At 45.0% G+C, this 20,542-nt stretch overlaps 1 protein-coding gene across 1 annotated transcript; it reads right to left on the bottom strand.

Moving 5' to 3' along the window:
- Positions 1–520: 520 nt before the first annotated feature.
- On the bottom strand, positions 521–20,244 carry CXCL17 (C-X-C motif chemokine ligand 17). The gene is made up of 5 exons (XM_012930594.3): positions 20,121–20,244; positions 19,431–19,678; positions 7,743–7,823; positions 7,072–7,173; positions 521–1,052 (listed from the first exon to the last, which is right to left on the bottom strand). The coding sequence occupies exons 2-5, from the start codon at positions 19,516–19,518 to the stop codon at positions 955–957; spliced, it is 369 nt and encodes a 122-aa protein (XP_012786048.2). The 5' UTR covers positions 19,519–19,678; positions 20,121–20,244; the 3' UTR covers positions 521–954.
- Positions 20,245–20,542: the final 298 nt, after the last annotated feature.

Genomic DNA, 20,542 nt, shown 5'->3' with positions numbered 1-20,542 from the left:
ACAGCTGTAAGCTCTTTTAAATGGTTTTCAAGGTTTCTACACTATTTTTCTAGCCCTGAATTATATTCTGCATATATATCCAATATATATATATATATACACATATTTAAAAATCATAAATACTGAAGGCAACCACTTATATGTTAGGAAATTTAGTTTTTAAGCATTATCTTTAATGAGATCATTACTGACTCATTGTTTATTTTTAAAGGTTTTTTTTAATTTGTTTGAAAGGCAGTTTCAGAGGCAGAGGGAAAGAGAGAGATCAATAGGTCTTCTATCCACTGGTTCACACTCCAAATGGGCAAAGTGGTCAGGGCTGTGCCAGGTCAAATCCAGGAGCTTCTTCTGGGTCTCCAACGTGGTTGCAGGGGTCCAAGCACTCAAGCCTTCTCCTGCTGCTTTTCCAGGCATGTTAGCAGGAAGCTGGATCAGAAGTAGAGAAGCCAGGATGCAAACTGGTGCCCATTTAGGATGCTGCATTGGAAGTGGTACCTGCTACGCCACATACCAGCCCTATACCTGTTTTTCTTGTCCCTAGCTCTTACCTACAGAAATTTGTTGAAAAACTGAAGAGGTTGGACAGTGGAGAAAAAATAAGGATCATGGTGGTGGAAAATGTGTTTAAACTAGGGCTGGCTTTGAAGTGAACTGATTTGGCAGAACCTGTCTGAGAGAAGTATTTTTGATCTGTTAACAAGTAACAATATTTACTGACTTCTGTTTGTTACTTTCTGCCTGTATTTAGGGTTGAGACTGGGTAGGAAGCTGGGGTTTTCTGGATCTTTCCAGGAGGAATGGTAATTAATATGATCTTGGGAAAATGCCCTTTGAGAGCACTGGAATGATTTAGAGGGTGAAACCAAGGAGTGGAAAGATGAAGAACATCTCTAGGCACACTGGCTGCCCTCTGGACTGAGAATGTTTCGGAAGGAGAGTGGGCTCTTGGAGCTCCTACAGGGGCAAAGCAAGGCTTGCTAGTTGACACCGTTTGAGGAATTGCTGGCAGGCTCTGGAGTGCTTGTTTGGGTGCCGGCGGTACTTCTGATGTCCTAAGATGAAAAAAAAAAAGTGTGTTAATAATTAAAATTTTCTTTGAAAGAGTGGCAAAGAGAAATATCCCATCTGCTTTTTGATTCTCCAGATGTCCACAGTAGCAAGTGCAGGGCCAGGCCTAAACCAAGAGCCAGAAACTCATTCTGGGTCTCCCGTGTGGACAGTAGGGACCTGTGTCCAGGAGCCACCGCCTGCTGCCTCCCAGGGTGCACATTAGCAGGAAGCTGCAATGGAGGACAGAGAAAAGACTTGAATCCGGGCACTTCAACATGGGATTTGGATGTCATAGGTGGGCAGTTTGCTGCACCTAATAGCCATTCCCTTAAAAACATGCTTGACATTTAATTTTTTTTTTAAGATTTATTTATTTTATTACAGTCAGATATACAGAGAGGAGGAGAGACAGAGAGGAAGATCTTCTGTCCGATCATTCACTCCCCAAGTGAGCCGCAACGGGCCGGTGCGCGCCGATCCGAAGCCAGGAACCAGGAACCTCTTCTGGGTCTCCCACGCGGGTGCAGGGTCCCAATGCATTGGGCCGTCCTCAACTGCCTTCCCAGGCCACAAGCAGGGAGCTGGATGGGAAGTGGAGCTGCCGGGACTAGAACCGGCGCCGATATGGGATCCCGGGGCGTTCAAGGCAAGGATTTTAGCCACTAGGCCACGCCGCCGGGCCCCACATTTAATTTTTATGAGCGCTTCTAAATGATTAGTTAAGACTTGTCTAGTAGGAAAAAAAAATTCCAATGAAAAGTAAAAAGATTCCTCGCATCCCAAGTCCTGCTACCTACTCCCCAGAGCTAATCACTATTAATCATCAGCTATGCCTTGCATGACTTTTGCTATTTTAACAGTGGTTTACTTTAAAAAGCAGAAATGAGATCATACTATGCTTACTGCTTTGCTCTTCACCCTTAATAAATATTATACTATTGCAAAATACACATCTAAATATAGGAGTTAATAATGACTTGGCAATCGTGGAGATTTTCCAACTTCTTATCTTTTCCAACTTCTAGAACTGTGATAAATTTTCCTATTTGTAACTGCTCTGTGGCATTTTGTTGTAGCAGCTGAGTTGGACTAGGCAGTATTAATATTTATTTAGTTTAGAGGCAGAGTGACATAGAAGGAGAGACAGATGGCGTGATCTTCCATGTGCTTGTTCACTTCCCAGATGGTGGCAGTGGCTGGGGCTGCGCCAGGTGGAAGCCAGAAACCATGAGCTTCTTCCTGGTCTCCCACGGGGATGGCAGGGGCCCAAGCACTTGGACCATTTTCCACTGCTTTCCCTGGTGTATTAGCAGAGAACTGGGTCAGAAGTGGAGCAGCTGGAACTTGAACTGGCACCCCTGTAAGATGCTGGTACTGCAGGCATGGCTTAACCTTCTGTACCACAGTGCCAATCCTAGGAGGTTATTTTAAAGTTCATTACTTTATTTAAAAAGCAGAAAGAGATAGAACTCTGCCAGTTTATTCCCCAAATGTCCACAATGGCTGGGGCTGTCTAGGCTGAAGTTAGGAGCTAGGAGTTCAGTTGGGGTTTCCCATGTGGGTGACAGGGACCCAGCTACTTGGGTCATTATCTGCTGTCTCCCATGGTATACATTAGCAGGACATTGGAATTGGGAGTGGACCAGGAGTACAACCTAGGCACTATGATATGGGACATAAGTGTCCCAAGAGCTGTCTTAACTAATGTACCAAATGCCAGTTCCTCTGTGTGTGTGTGTGTGTATTTTTTTTTAATATTTATTTTTTAATTCGAAAGCCAGATTTACAGAGAGAGAGACAGAGAGGAAGATCTTCCATCTGCTGATTCACTCCCCAAGTGGCCGCAAAGGCCGGAACTGAGCCGATCCGATGCCAGGAGCCAGGAGCCCCCTCTGGTCCCAAGGCCCTGGGCTGTCCTCCACTGCTTTCCCAAGCCATAAGCAGGGAGCTGGAAGGAAAGCGGAGCATCTGGGACTCAAACCAGCGCCTATATGGGATCCCAGTGCATGCAACGCAAGAATTTAACCACTAGGGTGGGCCCTTTTCTGTGTCTTTAAAAAAATTCAGTGATGGGTCCAATGCAGTGGCCTAGCAGCTAAAGTCCTTGCCTTGAATGCACTGGGATCCCATAAGGGCATCAGTTCTAATCCTGGTAGCCCTGCTTCCCATCCACCTCCCTGCCTGTGCCTGGCAGAGCAGTCAAGAATGGCCCAAAGCCTTGGGACCCTGCAACCACGTGGGAGACCCGGAAGAGCTCCTGGCTCCTGGCTTTGAATCAGTGCAGCACTGGCTATTGTGATCACTTGATGAGTGAATCATTGGACGGAAGATCTTCCTCTCTGTCTCTCCTCCTCTCTGTATATCTGGCTTTCTAATCAAAAGAAATAAATCTTAAAAAAATTCAGTGTTAATAAGCTTTGTGTTATTATGTGTTTATTTTTCCCCAGATATGTTATTTTAATATACCATGATTGACAGGGTACTTACAAAATAATGGAAAATACATATTATAGAGTCAGGTGCTGTGGCACCTGAGTTAGGCCGTTGCTTTGGAAGCCCACATACCCTTTGTGAGTGCCTGGGATCAAGTCCCATCTTTGCTTCTGATCCAGCTTCCTGCTAATGCTGGGGAAGCAGCAAGTGATGGTCGGGCCTTAGGTCCCTGCCACCCAAGTGGAAGACCTGGATGAGTCCTAGGCTCCTGGCTCAGGCTTGGCCTAGCCCTGGCTGTTGTGGAGACTCGATAAATGAACCAGTGGATGGAAGACCTCACTCTGTCTCTGTCGCTCTAGCTCTGTCTCTATCTCATTTTACTTTTTAAATAATTAAAAAGAAACATTTAAAAAATGTGTACAGGGTTTGGCACTGTGGCAAGTGCAGTCTTGTCAGACTTAAAAACTTTTGCCTTTATCATGACTGATACCTCATTTTAAAATTATTTACTTGAGAGACAGATATACGGAGAGAGCTTTTGTTTAGGAGGGAGAGGGGCAGAGAGAGAGGTTCCCATCTACTGTTTGACTTGCCAGTTGCTTGCAGTGGCCAGGACTGGGCCCAGAGCTAAAGTCAGCAGCCAGGCACACAACTCAGGCCTTTCACACTGGTGGCAAGAACCAATTATTTGAGTTATTGTCTCTGCCTCCAGGGGCTGCGTTAGCAGGAAGCTGGGATCAGGAGCTGGAGCCAGGAATTGAATCCAGGTTCCATGAGGTGGGATACTGACATTCCAACCAGCATCTTATCTGCTACACAGAACCCTGCCTTCATTTTGCTTTTCCCGTTTTCCAGTAGTTATGTTGAGTACTATTTCATTTATTAACTCACTGTTTGGATTTCTTCATCTGTGCAGTGGCTAAATACATCTTTTGCCAATTTATCTTTTGTATTGCCTGCCTTCCTCTCATTGCTCTATAGAGATTTTTTTTTTAACCAGTGGCTAAATCTTCACCTTGCAGGTGCTGGGATCCCATATGGGCACTGGTTCGTGTCCTGGCTGCTCCACTTGCCATCCAGCTCCCTGCCTGTGGCCTGGGAAAGCAGTTGAGGATGGCTCGATTTGGGACCCTGTACCCATATGGAAGATCCAGAAAGAAGTTCCTGGCTCCTGGCTTCAGATGGGCTCAGCTCTGACCATTGCAGCCACTTTGGGAGTGAACCATCAGATGGAAGATCTTTGTCTCTTCTTCTCTCTGTAAATCTGCGTTTCCAAACAAAATAAATAAATCTTTAAAAATATATTTATTTTTGCTTATTGGGAAGGCACAGAGAGTGAAGCAGAACAAAGACCTTCTATTGAGAAAGACACACACACAGAAAGAGATGTTCTATCTCTGGTTCATTCCCTACCAGGCCAGACCAAAGCCTGAAGCCTGGTGCCAGGAATTTCTGGGTCTTCCATGTGGGTACAGGGACCCACATCCAGTGTCTTCCATTGCATTCCCAGGTACATTAGCAGGCTCTAGATTGGAAGTGGAACAGCTGCAGGTACCCTTATGAGATGTCAGAAGTGCAGGCAATAGTTTAGCTTGTGCCAGTCCCAAAAATTATTTAAAATATACATATACATAAATATATATATATTTACAGAGAGGAGAGACAGAGAAAGATCTTCCATCTGCTGGTTCCTTCCCCAAATGGCCATAGTGGCTGGAGCTGAACTTATCTGAGACCAGAAGCCAGGATTTTTTTCTGGGTCTCCCACACAGGTTCAGGGTCCCAAGGCTTTGTGTATCCTCTGCTGCTTTGCCAGGCCACAAGCAGGGAGCTGGATGGGAAATGGAGCAGCTGGGACACAAACTGGTGCCCATAGGGGATGCCACTGCTTGCAAGTAAAGGGTAAGCCAGTTAAGCCATCATACTGACCCCTCAAGAATTCTTTATGTACTGTGAATATTATGTAGGCTATATATGTTGCATATGTCATCTACTCTGTAGCTTACGGTTTTATCCATTGATAACCAAATCTTGTTACACTTGAATGAAGTTAGACATATCAGTCTTCCATATTATAGGTGGCACATTTTATATCTTGTTTAAGAAATACTTCTTGGTGTGGAAGATTGATGGGTAGAGTGGTTAGGGTGCTAGTTGGTGCACCAACATTACATGTAGGACTCCGTGAGTTTGAGTCCCATCTCCACTCCTAATTCTGGTTTCCTGCTAATGTACAGCTTGGAAGCAGCAGGTAATAGCTCAGGTAGATGGGTACCTCCCATCCACGTGGCAGACCTAGGCTGAGTTTCTGGCTTCAGGTTTCAACCTTGCCCAGCCCTGGCCATTGTGGGCAGTTAGGGAGCATAAACCAGTGGACAGGAGCTCTTTAAAATGTCTCTTAAATAAAATATATAAAAAAGAGAAGTAAAAATAAGTCTAAAAAAAGAGAAGTAAAAATAAGTCTTTCCTTATTCAAGGCTTGTAAATATAGACCTTGTATATTTTGATCTCAATCCACATGAAATTAACTTTTGTGATATAGGTTTTTTGTTTTAAAGATTTATTTATTTAATTGGAAAGGCAGATGTACAGAGAGGAGAGACAGAGAGGAAGATCTTCTATCCAATGATTCACTCCCCAAGTGGCCGCAATGGCCGGGGCTGCGCCAGTCCGAAGCCAGGAGCCAGGAACTTCTTTCTGGGTCTCCCACGTAGGTGCAAGGTCCCAAGGCTTTGGGCCGCACTCGAGTGCTTTCCCAGGCCACAAGTAGGGAGCTGGATGGGAAGTGGAGCGGCCTGGATTAGAACCAGTGCCCATATGGGATCCCGACACATTCAAGATGAAGACTTTAGCCACTAGGCTTCCGCGCCGGGCCCACTAATTTACTTTTTATATGATGCTGAAAATTACTGAGCTAGGAATGAGGTCAGTTCTTTCCCTCTCTTTTAAGGATTTTTAAATTTTGCTTGAAAGTCGAATTAGAGAGAGAGAGAGACAGATAGCGAGAGATCTTTCATCTGCTGATTTACTCTCCAAATGTTTTTAAAGGCCAGAGCTGGACCAGTCTGAAGCTGGGAGCCAGGAGCTTCTTCTGTGTCTCCAATGTAGGTGCAGGGGCCCAAAGACTTGAATCATCCTCTGTCCCTTTCCCACGCATGCTAGCAGGACGCTGGATTGGAAGTGGAGCAGTTGGAGCTAGAACTGGCACCCATATGGGATGCTAGCACCACAGGCAGAGGATTAGTGTGCTACATCACTGCACTGACCCCAGGAGTCCAGTTCTGACGGACACTAGTCCTCGTGTCTTCTTCAAAGATCAGTGGCCAGGGACCTCACTTCAGGAATTGGATTAACCTGTTCTTGTACCTAGAGAATTGGACCCTACATTTCTTTTTGTTTTTTTGTTTCCAAAGATTTTTTTATTTGTATTGGAAATGTTCTTTGTGTTTCTCCACAAGCTGACACCAAACGGGAAGGGTTGAGCTGTGTGCCCACCTGGTCTTACCCTTCCTCTCTATTCTCAGCCCCTACTTCGCTCTTCTGATTTCACAAGACTCTGCTTTATGAAGGCCATCCCTTACAACTTACTGGTTCTCTTCCCAGTGCCCTTGAAGTGATCACACGGACAGTGTTTCTTTGCTTGCCCATGAACCGTCATGAGTTTTCTTTTAGGAGCTCTCAGGAACCAGCCTGAAATGACAGATAACCCTGTTTAGACGGGAGCGCCCGCATGTTTGAGTAGGGAGGAGGCTGGCTTTCCCTGCCTCCATTTCCTCTCAGCCTGCAGCAGATTCAACACAGAAGAATGGGGACGTACAGCTACGTGAACTCCCGGGCCTAGTGACCTATGTGAGCAGGGGTTTGCTGGCCGATTTGGAGGGTGCATAACGCAAGACTGGCAAGAAAACTCGGGAGTCAGACCCTGGTGTCTGCGTTTTAGGGGTTGCCTCATCTCTGGCAGCCATCTTGCCTCTCTGCTTTCATTCTTCCCTGTGAGTGAAAGGAAGCTTTCGGAAAGCATTTTGGAAAGGAGCCCTGGTTCTCAGGAAAAGCTTAAGTAGGGGAGGGGGCATCTTGAGATTCAATGGTTCTCCTGCAGACCCTGAGACTCAGTAGGGAAGCAGGTGTTGGTCCTGAGCATGGTGGAGGACGGTGGCTGAAGTCAGTTCAGATAACATCTGCATTGGTCTCAGAGGGCTTGAGGGAGAGAGCCAGGGTCATGGTGATACCATTGCTGTTGTTGATGCCTTGTTACTGACCTTTGCACTCACATTCTTGGCCATCCTCCCAGAGCCACCGCCCAGAAGTTTGGCGCTGGTCCTTGTGGCCTCTGGCGACCTCTGTTGGAAGAAAACAGGTCATTCCCAGGCACTGGAAAGGGACAAGACCCACGGAAACGAGCAACCCAGGGCAGCACAGGTCAGATTCTCCTTATTCACATCAGAAATCTAGGTTCTTTCAAGAGAGGAATATTTGGGCAGGCATATGGTGTAACGACTAAGTCATTTCTTAGGATGCTTGCGTGCCATGTTGGAGGGATCGGTTCAAATGCTGATGGCCCTTCTTCAGATCCAGCTTCCTGCTAAGGTATACCCTGGGGAGAGTCAGCAGGTGATGGACCAGGGGCTTGGATCCCTGCCACCCATGTGGATGGATCCCAGCCAAATGGAATGTCAGGTCCCTGGCTTTGGCCTGACCTAGACCTGAGTCTTGAAAACATTTGAGGAGTGAACTAGTGGATGGAGAATCTCTCTCTCTCTCTCTCTCTCTCTCTCTCTCTCTCTCTCTCTCTCTTCTTTTCTCCTTCCCTCCCTTTCAAGCAAAATGAAAATTTAAACGGAGATGCTGGCAGTGGGTTAAGCTGTCACCTTCAATGTAAGTGGCACCTGTGTAAGTGCCACTTTCAATTCAGTTCATTGCTAATATTCATGAGAAAGCAGTAGCAGATGTCCTGTGTCACCTATATGGGATAACTGGAGGGAGTTTCAGGATTCTGGTTTCAGCTTAGCCCACAGCTGGAGCATGACAGCCATTTGAGGAGTGAGCCAATGGATAGAAGATCTCTTTGTTTTAAAAATTATTTTTATTTATTTGAAAGGTAGTGAGAGAAAGAAAGAGTGAGTATTTAAATGGAAATGGAATTGAGGCTTAAAATCTGACCTAGAATAGAAAGCTTAGTTGAAGGCAAATGGAGAAAATAGTTTTTGGGTAGAAGAGAACAAATTAGGAAGTTTATGAAGATCTTATGCTTTTCCCCACTGCTCTCATACTTGCTTTTTTTTTTTTTTTTTAACATACTGGTTACTCAAAACCATGTCAATTCCATAATATTGCAAATTGCTGTTGATGTTATATTGGGACTCTTAATTGACTGTAATGATATTCTACCAGCTCTAACTTCAGACCAGAAATGGTCTCCCCAAGAAACTGTTCAACCCATCTGGATAATAAGTAGCTGGACTCTATGCTTGGTATATGTTTGCAAGGAAAGAATCTTGATTGAATTTGAACTGTAATACTGCATCAAGGTGGAGGAATCCACCGGGGGGAGGGGAGGAAAGGAGGGGAGGGGGGATTCCCAGAGCCTATGAAACTGTCACATAATGCAAAATAATTAATAAAAAAATTGTCATGACTTAAGGAGGAAGAGAAGGGAGCAGATCAGCATTTGAGCCAAGATTTTCACTTGGCTCCAACTTGCTGTGTTCAATCTACCATCTCCATTTAGCCATAAGAGGCATGAATTGATCGCTGTTTCTCTAGAACAAATACATCCATGTTGTCCTCTGTCTGAGGCTGTTTTATTATTTGAGTCCATCTTATCTCCATTTGACGATATTTAAAAAGGATGGTGGTTTGTAAACCTGAAGTCCTCACACTGGATCCGGGCCCCGATACTTCTCCTGTGTGTGGTTCTTTCTGATGTTTCCTGTCAGAATTTATTATGCTTTCGTCTGTTTTCTATCCTGTTGAACACAGCTCTGTTATTACACAGTTACAGTTTATAATTTGAGGACATCTGTGATGAAGTGGATTGTGTGTTCCCGAAATCACATGTTGAAGCCTTCATCTCCAGTCCTTCAGAATAGGGCTTGTCAAGAGATGGTGAGGTTGAAGGGAGACTGTTGTGATGAGCCCTGATCTGTTCCAACTGGAGTCCTTCCAAGGGGAGATTTAGACAAGAGAGACCCCAGACGAGTGTGAGTGCAGAGGAACAACAATGTGAGGATGTAGCTTGGAGGCCAGCATTGTGGCCTGAATGTGTCCCTCTAAAAGTTGGCAGGTTGAAATCTAACCTCTGGTGGCACAGCATTAGGAGGTAGGAGCCTTGGAGGTAATTATGTCAGAGGGTAGAGCCCGCCTATAGGGAATTAGTGCCCTCATGAATGGGACCCAGAGAGCACTGTCGCTGTCTTCCTGGCAGGTGAAGATGCAGGAGCAAGCCAGGGGTTTCAGTGAGGAGGACCCTGACCACAGCCCAGGTGTGCTGACACTCTGTGAGGAGTGAGCTTCTGTCGTTCATAAGTCATCTGGTCTTCTCTGTTACATCAGCAGACCAAGTCAAGGAGAGAGGCCAGTCTGGCAACCCTGCACTGAACATGCCTGTTCTCTGGTCCCAGAAGCTGAGCAAGGTTGTACCCAGTTAACAGCTGCATGGGAAGAGAAACCGAACCTGAAGGCAGCTTATTCTTGGATTTCTAGCCTCTTCTAGCCTCCAGGACTGTGAAAGAATGAGTTCTTGATGCTTAAGCCACTGATCTGGGGTGTTTCGTTTCAGCAGCCGTAGAAGATGAGAACACAATCTTCTCTCTCACTACTCTGAAGGAATGGTTCAGTGATCATCCAGCCTCATGGTTAGGCCTCATGGTCCCTCAGGATCGTCTGGTTCAACTTAGGTCTCCTCTTTCCCGGACTCGTGCCCTTTCTGCCACTCAGATGGGGAGGTTGCACCATCTCAGATGTCCTCATGCTGGAGTGTTGTTAAGATAACTTGAAGAGGCACAGTCCCTGCTGCTAAACTCTGATGTTTTCTTCCTTCATCTCCACTCCCATTTCCAGAGAAAAGCCACAGAATATTAGAGCCAGAAGCAATCTTGGAGATTACATAGGTGAATCCCTTAGCCTGGTGCTTTTCATCCTTTCCATTATAATCTCACTACATTGAAAACAATTTGGAAAATGCAAAGAGATCATTATTCTTATTAACAATTGGTATTCTGGTATATTTGTTACTTACATCTGTCTTTCTGTAAATGGCAGTTGCCATATTAATGTGAACAGATTTCTTTTAACTTGATATGCACATTGATATCTTTTTATGATATTACATTTTTAAAAATGTTGTCAATTTTCATTTTTCTGTGGAGAGAGAGAGAAGCAGAGACAGAATCTTCCATCTCTCGATTCACTCTCTAAACAACTGCAAAGGCCAGGGATGGGCCAGGCGAAATCCAGGAGGCAAAACTCAAATCACCATCTCCCTTGTGGCGGCAGGGACAGTGCTTAGGGCATCATCCGCCGCGTCCCAGGCTGGGCGTTAGCGGAAGCTGGGTCGGGAGTAAAGGAGTTGAGACTGGGACTGGCACTGCAATGTGAGATGCAGGTATCTTGAGTGGTGCCATAGTTGAGTCACCAAATGCCTGCCCCCACTGCACTTTTAATGACTGCATAATACTTGCTCCAAGTGTATGTATCCCTAGTTATTGAGTTGTTCTACTTTGTATATTTAGATTGTTTTATTTTGAGATATAGTATTGCTCAATTTCTTTGTTCTTGAAAATCTTTTTCCAAGTTTTGAGTTATTTTCTTGGTAGAGCATTCTCAAAGGGAAACTACCAGGTCAAAAGTTAGGAACAATTTGGTAGGGCCAGTGTTGTGGCATAGTGGGTTAAGCTGCTGCCTGCAATGCCGGCATCCCATTTGGGCTCTGGCTTGAATCTGAGCTGCTCCACTTACAATCTAGTTTTCCTTCTAATGTACCTAGGAGAGCAATGGGCGCTGGCCCAAGTGCTTGGGTCATTTGCAGATCTGGATGAAGCTCCTGGCTCCTGGCTTTGGCCTGACTCAGCACTGGCTGTTACGGCCATTTGGGAAGTGAACCAGTAGATGGGAGATCTCTTTCTCTCTCTTTCTCTCTCTCTGTCTCTCTCTTTCTCTCCCTTTCTCTCTTTTTCTTCGCAATTCTGCCTTTTGAATAAAAAAAGTACATACTGAAACAAATAGTTTTGTGATTTTTTTGATTCTGTTCTCAAATTGCTTTCAAAAGGGCTATATTAATTTGATCATATTCCCTTTTTTTCTTTCAGAAATTGAAGTTCAGAGACATCAAATGAAATATGCAAGTTCATGAAGGTAATGATGACACATCCAGGGTGAAAACTCATCTGGGTCCCAAGGCTTGGTCTGTTGTTCTCTCTGCGGCTGTGATTTTCTGGGCATGACAGAGAAGCTGCTCAGTATTATAGTGTTACATCTCCTACGGCCTCTAACATTTATGGCCCATTTTTTCTGCTTCTACTATTATTTACTTCATACTTTTTCTTTACATCTATTTTATGAAGCAGCCTCACTCTATGTAGTATTATATCTGATATAAAAAGTTGTTATATACTTAGATTTTTTCTAAGTAAATGCAATTAAAATAAACATGTAACTGTTAAAATATGCTGATTTATGTTACATGTACAACATGTTTTAGGAAGCGTTGGTATGTGGTATAAGAATGGACTGTATATACAGATAGGTGTGCGGTCAAACACTGATTCTGTCACTTAAGCTTCTTGATTCTTGATTCCCTGCTGTGCACGGTGAGCACTGCAGTGTGTCTCGTATGGGAGTTCCAGTGCTGCAGTGGGTGCCCGGCGGCCAGGCCGGCACTGAGCACATGGTGCTATCGGTGTGTTTCCAGAGAAGGCCGGCACTGGCTGCTCAGGCTCGTGGCTTCCTGCTGACATGTGTTTGTAACGAAGTCACTTCTGTGCTTCTGGACTTGCAGTGTGGCTTGTCTATCTTTATTTTGATTTCCCACTGCCACTAAATGTGCAATTTGGGATTTTGGATAAGTTGCTGAACTTCTCTCTGTTTTGTTTACCTAATTGTATCTTCTGAATTGACATATAAATATTACACATATTTAGAAAGAATCCTTTGATATTTGATATGCACATATATATTCTTAGTGTCATGTTCAAATCAGAAAAAGCATGTTAATCTCTTTAAATTTTTTATAATTTTCATGGGGGTAAAAACATTCAAGATCCTTTCTTATCGCTTTCCAATGTACATCATCTTTGCATTTTACTATGCATTAGGACACATGACTTATTTCCCCTCGTAGTGTCCTGATTTGTAAAATGTGGCCAGCAGTCGTATGGGGGCAGGCACGGTGACTCAGCAGAGAGATGAAGATGCCACTAGGGATGCCTTCATTCCGTATCAGGGTGCCAGGGTTCCTGTGCCAGTCCTCTTCCCTGATTCCGGCTGTCTGCTCATTCATGCCCTTGGAGACAGCAGGGAACGGCTTACTGGAGTAGTTGTGTCCCTGCCACTCAGGACACATGTTGGGACCGGGATTGTTACCCTAGATCCTTGTTTTCCGCCTGGCTGTCTCTGCCATTGCAGGCATTTCAGGGATTGCTTCGTCAGGTGAGAGCTTACTCTCTCTGCCTACCAAATAAACAGTCTTTTAGAAGTTCATGAGAAATTCCTACTATGAGGGAGTTATGTGTGTGTGTTTCACATTTTGGCATGCGTGTACTCATGTATTTCCCAGGTCTGTCCACTAGAGGGTCTAGCAGTAACAACACCGCTAGCAGCGGGAGCAACATACAGAATGATTCTAACAATAAATTATAACATGTAGGTATCCATGAGCCCATAGTGACATAAATAAGTAACTGAATAAGTCAAGGGGGAAAAGGGATAGCTTTTCCTTTTAGTAAAATTCCAATTAATAAATACACAAGAATGGAAATAGAACATCGCTAGTTGATTAAGCTATAGGCTGTAATAATTGAAGGCAGGAGCTATTAATGAATTCTACAAATTAATTGGTAAAGGTATAATGAGAAGAGTTGGGCTATTTGCATAGTTTAAAAGTTTATCTCCACAGGATACTTATTAGTGAGGGAAGTGGCAGCTTTAGAGAAACCTGGCAGACAACACCTTATCCAAGTGCTGAAAGTTGGCCAGGAATGAGAGGGGGGATGCCTGGTCCCCTGATGTACTGTGATGAGGATATACCACCTCTGTGGGCTTCTTAACAAAAATAGATTAGACAAGCCCCAGTTGAAGGACATTCTAGAAAAGCACTGAAATGCCAAACTCACAAAAGACAAGGAAAAATTGAGAAAGTATCCTAGATTGGAGAAGACCAAGGAGATGTGACAGTGTTAATTTACACTGACTCGAGGACTGGACCCTGGAGCAGTCAGATGACGTTAATGTGGAGCGATCAACAAGACTTGAACATTTTTGGATTCGTTCATGTTATTGTTTCAGTGCCAGTTTCCTGATTTGGTAATTGTATTACAGTTATGTAAGATGTTATTTGAAAACACTTGGATGAAGGATAATGTACTGGAACTCTATTTCTACATTTTTGAAAGGCTGAAAAAATGAAAGTTAAGAAAATATTAGTTTTCTTTGAAAGTAGAAAGGAGATAATACATGTGAAATACTTAGAATGATACCTGGGGTGTAAAATCAGCCATTATCATATAATTTAAAGTCAGCAATATAGTTAACAAATGAATATGTCATTCATTTCCCAATATCTTCACATATTGTCACATGTTTTTTTCCTTTCTTCTTGGAAAAAACATGTTGAGCATTTATGTAGCTATTATTTTGACATTTGAAAAAAGATTTATCTATTTTTCTTGAAAAGTCAGATATTTGGAGAGGAGATGAAGAAAGAAAGATGTTGCATCCACTGGTTCACGTCCCAGTGGCCACAATGGCTGTAGTTGAGCTGATCTGAAGCCAGGAGCCAGGAGCTTCCTCCAAGTCTCCCACATGGGTGCAGGGTCCCAAGGCTTTGGACCATCCTTTACTGCTTTTCCAGGCCACACGCAGGGAGCTGGATGGGAAGTAGAGCAGCCGGGATTAGAACCATAACCCATATGGGATCCTGGTGCATGCAAGGCTAGGACTTTAGCCACTAGGCTAGCGTGCTGGGCCCTCATGTGGTTATTTTAAAAGGTATCTTTTAGGGGTGGGCTTTGGCACAGCAGGTATGACTCCTCTTGTGATGGCGGCATCCCATATCAGAGTGCTGAGTTCAAGTCCCAGCTCTGCTTCTAATTCCAGCTTCCTCCTAGTGTGGTGGGTGATGGCTCAAGTACTCGGGTCCCCAAGGGAGAGCCAGATGGAGTTCTTAACTTCTAACTTTGGCCTGGCCAGGCCCTGGCTGTTGTAGACATTTGAGGCATGAACCAACAGTTGGAAAATTTCTGTCTTTGTCTCTTTTGTTGTATCTCTGCCTTTGAAATAAAATGAAAATATTTAAAAAAAATCGTGGCTAGTACTGTGCAGATTAAACTGTATCCGGTGGCACTAGCATCCCAAATGGGAGCCAGTTCAAACCCTAGTTGCTCCACTTCCCATCCAGCTCCTGACTAATGTGCCTGGGAAAGCAGCAGAAGACGATTCAAGTGCTTGGGCTCCTGCCACCCAATGTGTTAGACCCGGATAAAGCTCCAGGCTTCGGCCCGGCCCAGGCCTAGCAATTGCAGCCATTTTGGGGGAATAAACCAGCAGACAGAAGATTCTCTCTTGCCCTCTCTCTCTGCCTCTTTGTCTCTGTAACTCTGCCTTTTACGTAAATAATATTTAACAAAATTAAAAAACAATAAAGATATTAAGTATTCATGGATCTGTGACATAGCCACATTGGCAACAATTTGAGTCCTGGCTTCTCCATTTCTAATTTACCTCCCTGCTTATGGCCTGGGAAAGCAATGAAAGATAGTCTAAGTGTTTGGGCCATTGCACCCATGTGGGAGACCCACAGGAAGCTCCTGACTTCTGCCTGGTTGAGCCCTGATGATTGTGGGCATTTGGAGAGTGAGCCAGTCAGTAGAAGATCTCTCTGTTTCTTTCTCTCTTTTTCTGTAATTCTGCCTTTCAAATAAAATCAATAAATAAAAACTTATGGTCAATAAGTGGGCTGCATGGTGGCGTTGCATGCTAATCCTCTGCCTACAGCACTGGCATCTCATATAGGTGCTGGTTCGTGTCTCGGCTGCTCCACTTCCCACCCAGCTCCCTGCTCGTGGCCTGGGAAAGCAGCAGAGGGTAAGCCAAAGCCTTGGGCTCTTGTACACAGAAGAAGCTGCTGACTGCTGGCTGTTGGCTTCGAATTGGCTCAGCCTTGGCTATTGCAGCAATCTGGGGAGAGAATCAGTGGCTGGGGATCTCTCTCCCACTCGCTCTCTCTGTCTTTCCTTTCTCTGTAGATTTGCCTTTCAAATAAATTAACAAATATATTTAAAAAAATCATGCTAACATGGAATTAAAAGATAAGGTTATATAGAAAAGTTCTCCAAGTAAGATCAGGTTTTATTTTGAGACTTTTTTTGTGGATAGGTGAGGGTATCATTTCCTTTAGCACTAATCAGTTCAAAGTTATGGTTGGCTAGGAAACAAGGCTTTAGCCTGACTACCATCCAGCCCCTAGAGTTTGTGCCAGTGCTACTGGTGGCAAAGCAAGCTTGTCCCAATTCATCACCCTTGAAGTTTTACCCTGACCCTTTTCTGAACCCTTTTAGGTCAACATTATAAACCAGTTTATTTAACAGTGTGTTTTATGTGATATGTGGCATTTTATTTATCTCAGTATGATAAAACTGAACCTCAGGACAATTAGGTGACTAGTTAAGAGTTGCAGAGTGAGCAGCTGATCCAGAGTATGGATCCAGGTCCCCCTAATGCCAATGCCAAGAGAAATGTGTAGGTGAGTCCAAACATGCAGTCAGGTTTAAGAACTACTGGCATGAGCCTGGCGCAATAGTGTAGTGGTTAAGGTCCTTGCTGTGCATGCGCTGGGATCCCATCTGGGTGCCGGTTCTAATCCCAGCCACCTTGCTTCCCATCCAGCTCCCTGCTTGTGGCCTGGGAAAACAGTTGAGGACGGCCCAAAGCTTTGGGACCCTGTACCTGCGTGGGAGACCTGGAGGAAGCTCCTGGCTCCTGGCTCCTGGCTTTGGATTGGCTCAGGTCCAGCCACTTGGGGAGTGAACCATTGGACGGAAGATCTTTCTCCTTGTCTCTCCTCCTCTCTGTATATCCACCTTTCCAATTAAAAAAAATAATAAAATAAAAAAGAACTACTGGCATGTAGAAGAGGTTCTCCACTGGTAGTGCTTCCCAGGGGACATTTAGCAAAGTCTGGAAATATTTCTAGCTTTCGTAACTGAGGTAGGGTTGGGATGCTGCTGAACAGCCTTGCATGGCTCCCACACTGAGAATTAATCAGATCAGCCTCACGTGTCGGTGGAGCGGCTGTCAGACCTTGGTGTTGTCTTAGAGGTGCAGTGTTTTAGTTTTGAAATTATTTGTCCAGGAACCTAATATTTACTGTGTACTATGCTGGATCGCGTGAGGTGTATGAAAAGCAGTGGCTGGTGTGTGCTCCTGAGGAGGTTACAGTGTACATAGGAGAGGCATTCTAGCACCTTCAGTGCAAGTCAGAGTTGAAGTGCAAAAAAGAGTTATATGAAGTGTGAGTACACCCATGAGATGGAGGGCTCACTTCTGGTTGTGGGAGGAAAGAGTTTTGGGTTGGGTGTGTGAACGAAGCTGCACAAGCGGGAAAGCAGGACCTGCACAGGGCATAGCAAGCTGTCTACTTCTGGGTAGTGCACAGAATTCATTCCTGGGTTGAGAGCTAGAGCTTGCCTCCAGGCTAAAGACTGTCATTGCCATGGGAAAGCTTTTCCTTCCAGAATGGTGATCAGGCCCTGGGGAAATGGGGTTCAGTGGCTTCCAGAAGACATTCTTTAAAAAGGAGAAACAACTTGAACTTGAAACAGAATAGTTGGCCTTCTGATTAGGACCAAATTGATGTTGAGAATATAACAAAGCTTTGAGGGTACTTAAAAAATCAATGAAAGAATGGAATTAAAGGATAAGTTCATTTTGCTGTAAACATAGCTTTTGTTTTTCCATAAGAATTTTCCATGAACCTTTTAAGGGCCCCTTTTAAGGTAGTCCTTGGGGAGAATGTGATTTCACATTGAAGTACACCTGGGCAAGAGCTGAATTCCATGTGGTGGTTCTGTGAAGGGCTGGGCCGCTCTGGCTGTGGTGAACACCAAGGTCTGCCCCCAACCGTGTGAGCTGTGAAACAGGGCTTGGTACAGCCAACACTGCAGCACAGGCTAGCACTAGATTAGACTTTTCCAGTGTGCTACATCTCCTTTAAATAGTCTTAAAGATGGGCTTGGCATGTCTTGTGTATTATTTGGGATGCAAATAAGGACTGCCTTTCTTTCTTTTTAAAGGTTTATTTATATTTATTGTAAAGTCAGATTCACAGAGAGAAGGAGAAGCACAGAGAAAAGATGCTCCATCTGCTGGTTCAGTCCCCAAGTGGCAGCAATGATGGGAACTGAGCTAATCTGAAGCCAGGAGCCAGAAGCTTTTTCTGGGTCTCCCACATGGGTGTAAGGTCTCAAGACTTTGGGCCATCCTCAACTGCTTTCCCAGGCCACAAGCAGGGAGTTGGATGGGAAGTGGATAGCTGGGACACGAACTGACACCCATATTTGATCCCAGCATATGCAAGGCAAGGATTTAACCACTAGGCTACTGAGCTGGGCCCAAGACTGGTTTTCTAAGAATGTGTAAGCATGGGCCTGGCTCAGTAGCTTAGTGGCTAAAGTTCTTGCCTTGCACATGCCGGGATCCTACATGGTGCCGGTTTGTGTCTCAGCTGCTCCACTTCCCACCCAGCTCCCTGTTTGTGGCCTGGGAAAGCAGTGGAGGATGACCCAAAGACTTGGGACCCTGCACCTACGATGGGAGACCTGGAGGAAGCTTCTGGCTCCTGCCTCCAGATCAGCTCAGCTACAGCCATTGCAGCCATTTGTGGAGTGAACCATCGGATGGAAGATCTTTCTCTATGTCTTTCCTTTCTGTAAAACCGACTTTCCAATAAAAAATAATAAATAAATAAATCTTGGGCCCAGCAGCGTGGCTTAGCGGCTAAAGTCCTCGCCTTGAACGCACCGGGATCCCATATGGGTGCCTGTTCTAATCCCAGCAGCTCCACTTCCCATCCAGCTCCCTGCTTGTGGCCTGGGAAGGCAGTCGAGGGCAACCCAATGCTTTGGGATTCTGCACCCGTGTGGGAGACCTGGAGGAGGTTCCTGGTTCCCGGCTTCGGATCTGCACAGCCCGTTGCGCTCACTTGGGGAATGAATCATTGGATGGAAGATCTTCTTCTCTGTCTCTCCTCCTCTCTGTATATCTGACTTTGTAATAAAAATAAATAAATCTTAAAAAAAAAAAGTCTCAAAAAAGAAAAGAATGTGCAATCCCCATCAAACCCCTCTACCACTGGCCACCACTTTTGTCCCTAGGATATTCTTTATTCTTTTTGAAAAGAGTTGTGGAAGGAAGTAAGATTGTATTTCTTTGTTGAAATGTGTGTGTGAGTGTGCAGCTTGGTGTGGTGTGTGAGAACCTGTGTGTGCATATTTCTCCAGCTACCATTGCGGACACGTTAACATATAGTACCCCATATCCCATTTGATTGGCACAATACCCTTCAGCTAGAAGTACAGTTTTTTCCTTTTAGTAAATGAGGAAACACACTAAGAAAGGCTAACATGCCCCAAACCCCTGCAGTTAAATAACAAGGGCTGCATTTTTATGCATGTGAGGGTTGATTTGCCACATTTTCTCCCAGTTTCTTCCCCTTATAGAAAGTTAGTCGAGTTTACCTGAATTTGGGCTGCTGAAGACGGCGGGCATCAGCGTCAGTGACAGCAGCAGGAGGAGGGAAGAGATTAGAGCTTTTGTTGGGACCATGGCTGCTGCAGGCTGCTCTGGTCACGCTGCTGCCTTCCTGCAGTACCTCAGGCTGATACTCAGGCCAGCCGACTGTGCTTTAATCCCAGAGTGAGAATAGGGAACCACACTGGCCTTGAAGCTGGGTCACATTTGTTTTACCAGAATCTGGGAGGTGAAACTGTTCAAATAAAAGAAAAGCAATCTCTCTGAGAACATAAGGAGGTGGCTGGCAACTTGGCAGCAGCACTATTCCCATATTCCTTTTCATGTCCCCACCCTGGCACTTGTGGTTTCTTCCTTAAGCCTTTTTCTTGTTTGGATTATTTCTGCCCCTTAGCAGTTCTCTGTTTTTCTATAGTTGAGTGTCTGGCAGGAGATGTATACTCATGGTTGGCAGAATAGAAAATGGTATGGCCCGCTTACCCACTGTCTTCTCCATCCTCAACTACACAGTGTTGTTGGCCTGTGCTCCCTGTTCTCAGTTCCCTTCAACCCTGCAGTCATGTAAGGAGGCAGCAGAGCCACGGCCAAGGAGTAAAGGCATTCCTCCCTTCGTCCTGAGTGGTGGACAAAACCCAGCCTCCTCACCGTTCATCGGGAAGGTACTGCAGCTTACTCACCACAGTCAAAAGGAGAGAGAGCTGGGTTGGAGGGAGGCATCGAGGGCTTCCATTCTGAGAGGGTTTGAGAAACGGGCAGCCACAGGAGGGAAGGAGACCTTCAAGTGTGTTTGCTCAGCCTATCAGGGCTGCTGGCAGCAAATCTTGTTTGGGAGTGGCCATGGCAAAGGAAGAAAGGTAATAATACTTAGAGTAAACATTAACGGTCATGGCACATCAGAACTGCCTAAACTTGATTTCTTTTCTGGAGATGCTAGAAATCTGGTAAATAAAGAGGAGAGGCTGAATTTGGGTGCTTGGCGATATTTCAGGGTGAAAGGCAGTGTTGGCAAGGGTATCCTTCTGGAAGCTTCCAGGTGGAATTGAGAAAAATGTGGTGTGACTTTGTTTCCCTAAGAGGAAAAAAGAGGCAAGGCCTGGAT

Source organism: Ochotona princeps, chromosome 16, assembly GCF_030435755.1.
Source record: "Ochotona princeps isolate mOchPri1 chromosome 16, mOchPri1.hap1, whole genome shotgun sequence".
Lineage (NCBI taxonomy): Eukaryota > Metazoa > Chordata > Mammalia > Lagomorpha > Ochotonidae > Ochotona > Ochotona princeps.
Note: the sequence above shows the minus strand (reverse complement) of the source record. Positions and strands in the feature narration are given on the sequence as shown.